At 59.9% G+C, this 4,768-nt stretch overlaps 1 protein-coding gene across 1 annotated transcript; it reads right to left on the bottom strand.

Annotated features, from left to right (window-relative positions):
* Window positions 1-189: 189 nt before the first annotated feature.
* On the bottom strand, window positions 190-3,998 carry LOC135803036 (collagen alpha-1(I) chain-like; the record flags this gene model as incomplete). The annotated part of the gene is made up of 1 exon (XM_065316665.1): window positions 190-3,998. A coding segment is annotated over one exon (3,809 nt), but the record flags the coding sequence as incomplete, so codon positions are not given.
* Between the last annotated feature and the right edge of the window lie 770 nt (window positions 3,999-4,768).

Below are 4,768 nucleotides of genomic sequence, written 5' to 3'. Positions count from 1 at the left end.
TCCTCCCCCTTTGGGTTTTTTGGTCCTTGCGGGTTTGGGGGCCCTTTTGGTTTTTGGTCTTTTTTGGTTTTTTTTGGTCCTTGGGGGCCCGGTTTTGGTCCTTTTTTGGGTCCGGGCCTTTTGGGTTTCCTGGGGCCTTTGGTCCTGGGCCTTTTCCCCCTTTGCGGGTTTCTTTTTTTTGGTCCTTTTTTAAGGGTCCGGGCTGGTTTTTGGGGTCCTGGTTTTTTTTTTCCTTGGCCCTTGGCCCTTTGGTTTCCCGGGGTCTTGGTCCCTGGTCCGGGTTTCTTGGCCGGGGTTTTTTCGGGGTCCCCCCTTGCTGGCCCTTGTTTTGGCCCCTTTTTCTCGGTCCGGGGCCCTGGTTTTTGCGGGTTTTCCTTCCGGGGTCCTTGTTTGTCCTGGTCCTGGCCCCTTTTTGGGGCCCTTGGGCCTTCCCCGGGTTTCCTTGTTTGGGTTCGGGGTCCGGGGCCCTTTTTGGGTCCTTCCGGGGCCCGGGCCCTTGGTCTTGGGCCCTTTTGGGGCCTTGGCCCCTTTGCCTGGGCCTTTTTGGTTTTTGGGGTTTCCTGTTTGGTTTCCTTTTTCTGTTTTTGGGTTTGGCCCGGGGTTCCTGGTCCTTTGGCCTTTGGGGTTTTCCCCGGGGCCTTCCCCTGGGTTCTGGGCCCCTTTGGGGTTTTGGGTTCCTTGCGGGGTCCTTTTTGGGCCCTTGCTGGCCCTCCCCCTTTGGGCCTTGGCCTTTGGTCCCGGGGCCCTTTGTCCCTTGCGGGGTTCCTTGTTTTTCCTTTGGCCCGGGGTTTGGCCCCTTCCCCCTTGGCCTTCCCCTGGTCCCCCCTGGCCCGGGGTCCCTCCCCCCGGGCCCGGGGGGCTGGTTTTGCTGGCCTTTTGGCCTTTTTGGTCTCGGGTTCCTTTGGGCCGGGTTCCTGTTGGTTTTGGGTTTTGGTTTTCCTGGATTTTTTGCTGGTTTGGGGCCCGGGGTTTTTGGGGTTTGGCTTGGGCCCTGGTCTCTGGTTCTGGTTTATTTTGGGGCCCTTTTGGGCCCTGGGTTTTTGGGGTTTGTTTTGGGTTTGGGTTTTTCTGGTTTTGGGTTCCCCTGGGTCTCCCTGGCCCTGGTCTCTGGGCCCTGGTTCCGGGGCCTTTTTGGGTCTCTGTCCGGGGCCTTTGGCCTTGGTTTTGGCTTTGCCCTTGGTTTTGGGGTTTTGGTCTTTGGCGGGGTTCTGGCCCGGGTTTTTGGGGTCTTTTCCCCGGGTCCTTTTCCTTGGCCTTGGTCCCTGGCCCGGGGTTCTGGTTTTGGGCCCCGGGTCTCGGTTTTCTTTTTCCCCTGGGCCCTGGTTTTTGGTCCTTTTTGGGCCTTGGCCTTGTTGGGCCCCTGGTTTGGGCCTTTGGCCTTTGGGCCCTTTGGCCCTTTTGGGGCCCTTGGCCCTGGTTCTTGCCCCTTGGCCCTTTGGGTTGGCCCCTTTGGACCTTTTGGCCCTTTGTTCCTTTTTGGCCCTTTTGGGCCCTTTTTGGCCTTTTGTTGGTCCCTGGTTTGGGTTTCCTTGTTGGGGTTTCCGGGCCTTTTTCCGGGGCCCTGGGACCTGGTCCTTGCTGGTCCTTGTTGGTCCTTTTGGCCCTTTTTGTTGGTTTCCTGTTTTGGTTTTCCCTTGGGTTGGTCCTGGTTTTTGGATTTTGCCCCGGGGTTCCTGTCCTTGGCCCTGGCCTTTTTTTGGCCCCTTTGGTTTTTGGTTTTGGCCCGGGTCCGGGGTTCTTGGAAGGTCCTGGCCTTGCTGGGCCCTTTTGGCCCTTGGTTCTTTTTTGGTCCTGGCCTTGGGCCTGGCCCGGGCCTTTGGGGCCCTTGGTTTTTTTTTTTGCCCTTTTGGCCCGGTTTTGGGCTTTTGGCCTTGGTTCTGGTTTTTGGGCCTGGGTTTTTGGGCCGGGTTTTCCTTTTTCCCCTGGCCCTTCCCCTGGTCCTTTTCGGGTTTCCTTTGCGGGGCCCTTCGGGGTTCCTGGTTCGGGGTTTTGGGGTCTTTTGGTTCGGGTTGGTTTTTGGTCCTGGCCCGGGTTTTTGGCCCTGTTTGGTCCTTTTTTGGGTCCTTTTTTGGTTTCCGGGGTTTCCGGGGTTTGGTCCGGGCCCGGGGCCCGGGGGTTTCCTTCCCCTGGTCCTTTTTTGGCCCCCTGGTCCTCCCCCTTGGTTTTTGGGTCCCTTCCCCCTTTTTCCCTTTGGCCCCTTGGTCCGGGGCCCGGGTCCGGGGCCTTGGCCCTTCTGGCCCCTTTGGTCCTTGTCTTGGTTCTGTCCTGGTCCCGGGTTTCTGGTTTGGTCCTGGTTGGGCCCCGGGGTTCCTGGGTTTTTGGCCCCTTTCCCCGGGGCCCTTTTTGGCCCTTTTGTTTGGCTCCCTGCCCTTGGGCCCTTGGGCCCTTGGTCTTGGCCTGCCCGGGGCCGGGGCCCTTCCCCCCTTTGGTTTCCGGGGGTTTTTGGTCCTTTTTTGGCCCTTGGGCCTGGCCCTTGGGTCCTTTTTTGGCCCTCCCCCTTTGGCCCCTTTGGCCCTGGGGTCTTTGTCCCTTGTTGGGTTTCGGGCCCCTTGTTGGTCCCTTGGGTTTTTGCGGGGTTGGGGGTTTCCTTTGTTGGTTTGGGCCCCGCCTGGCCTTTTGGGGCCCTTTAGGCCCTTTTGGCCGGTTTTGGCCCTTTTTTGCGGGGTCCTTTTTGGGCCCTTGGTTTTGGTCTTGGCCCTTGCTTGGTCCGGGTTTTTGGGTTTTTGCTGTCCTTGTTGGTCCTGTTCCTTGCGGGTTTCCTGGCCCTTTGGCCTTCCTTTGGCCCCCGGTTTCCTTTTCCCGGGCCCTTGGCTTGGGCCCTTCCCCCTTTGGTTCGGGTTTCCTTGGTCCGGGTTTCCGGGTTCCCGGGGACTTTGGCCCTTTTGGGTTGGGGTCCCGGGTTTTTGGTTTCCTTGGTCCTTTTTGGGTCCCTTGGTTTTTGGGCCCTTTTTGGTTTTTGGGGCCCTTGGGGCCCTTTTCTTTGGCCCCTTTGGTCCTTTGCCTTGGTCCGGGTTTTCCTTCCCCCTTTTTGGTTTCCTTGGCCCCCTTGGCCCGGGGGCCCCGGGGTTTTGTTGGGCCCCTTGGGTTAAAGCCCTTTTGGCCCTTTTGCGGGTTTTGGGTCCCTTCTGGTCCTTTTTTGGGTTTCCTTTTTGGGCCTTTGGTCCTTGGTCCTTTGGTCCTGGCCCTTTGGGTCCGGGGCCCTTTTGGTCCTTGGCCCTTTGGCCCTGGCCGTGGTTCCGGGATTTTTGGTTTCCGTTGGCCCGTGGTCCCCTTTTTTGGCCCGGGGGGGGAATTCCTTTTTTTTCCAATGTCCGGGATCTGCCTTTTTTGGGCCCCGGGCTTGGGTTCCCGGGGTTTGTTGGTTTCCCGGGTTTGGCCCGGGGGTCCGGGTTTCCTTCCCGGGATTTTCCGGTTCCTGGCCCGGAAAAATCCGGTTCCCGTTCCGTGTCCGGGTTTTTGTCCCTGGCCCTCCCCCTTTGGCCTTGGCCCTGTTTTGCCCCTTGGCCTTGGTTCTGTGGCCTTTGGGGACCTTCCCCTGCCCTTCGGGGTTCTTGGTCCGGGTTTCCGGGCTTTTGGGTCCTTGTTGGTCTTGGGGTTCCGGGGTTTGGGCTCGGGTTTCCTTTGTCCTGGTTTTGGCCCTTGGCCCTTGCTGTCCTTTGGTTTGGCCCGGGCCCTTTGGTTTGGTCCTTGTTGGGCCCTTTTTGGCCCTTTGGGTCCTGGTCCTTGGCCCTTGGGGATTTTGGTCCGGGACCCCGGGGTCCTTTGGTTTCCTTGGCCTTTTGTCCTGGTCCGGGTTTCTTGCGGGGTCCGGGGTCCGGGGTTCTGGGCCGGGCCTTTGCTGTCCTGGGCCCTTTTGGGTTTCCCTGGTTTTTCCGGGGTCTTGGTCCTTGGCCCTTGGACCTTTTTCCCTTTGTTTGGTCCGGGGACCTGGTTTTTCCCGGGGCCCTTGTGGCCTTCCCCGGGTCCTTTTTGGTCCTCCCCCTTTGGCCCCTTTGGACCTTTGGGTTTTTTTGGTTGGGGGGTCCTTTTTTGGCCCTGGGTCCCTTTTTTGGGGCCCTTTTGGTTGGCCTTGTTTTTCCCTTGCGGGGTCCGGGCCCCTTTTTGTTGGCTTTGCCCGGGGTTTTTTGGGTTTCCCCCCTTTCCCCGGGGTCCTGGTTTTTGGCCCCCGGCCCCGGGGTCCGGGCCCCCTTGGTTTTTGGGGGTTCTTGGCCCTTGGTTGGTTCGGGTTTCCTGGGCCTTGGCCCCTTTGTTGGTCCTGGCCCCGGGGGTTTGGGTTCGGGGCCGGGCCCTTTCCCCCTTTGGGTTTGGCCCCTTTCCCCGGGGTTCTTCCCCCCCTGGCCTGGCCCTTTCTTGGCCCGGGGTTTTTGGTTTGGGTTTCCCCTTGGGCCTTGGGTCCCGGGGCCCTTTGCTTGGGTCCTGGGTTCTTGGGCCTTGGGCCCTTTGTTGGCCCTGGGGTTTTGGGTCCTGTTGGCCTTGTTGGCCCTTTTTGGCCCCTTTGGGGGTTTGTCCCTTGGTCCTTTGGGTCCCGGGGCCTTTTTTGGTTTTTGGGGTTCGTTTCGGGTTTCCGGGGTTCCTTTTCCCCCTTGTCCCCTGGTTTGGGTTTCCTTTTTGGCGGTTCGGGCCCTTTGGGGGCCTGCCCCGGGGTTAGGCCCTTTGGCCCTTTTTGGGGGCCCTTTTGGTTTGGCCCTTGCGGGTTTCCTGGTTTTGGGGTCTTGGTCCTTGTTCCTTTGGGGGTCCTTGGGTCCTTGGTCCTTTGGGTTGGTCCTTT

Source organism: Atheta coriaria, unplaced genomic scaffold (assembly GCF_025399875.1).
Source record: "Atheta coriaria isolate IRGN ID8LTWV9N9 unplaced genomic scaffold, Caltech_Dcor_3.1 WTDall_ctg6674, whole genome shotgun sequence".
Taxonomy (NCBI): Eukaryota; Metazoa; Arthropoda; class Insecta; order Coleoptera; family Staphylinidae; genus Dalotia; species Dalotia coriaria.
The sequence above is the reverse complement of the archived record's forward strand: the minus strand, read 5'-3'. Positions and strand labels throughout refer to the sequence as shown.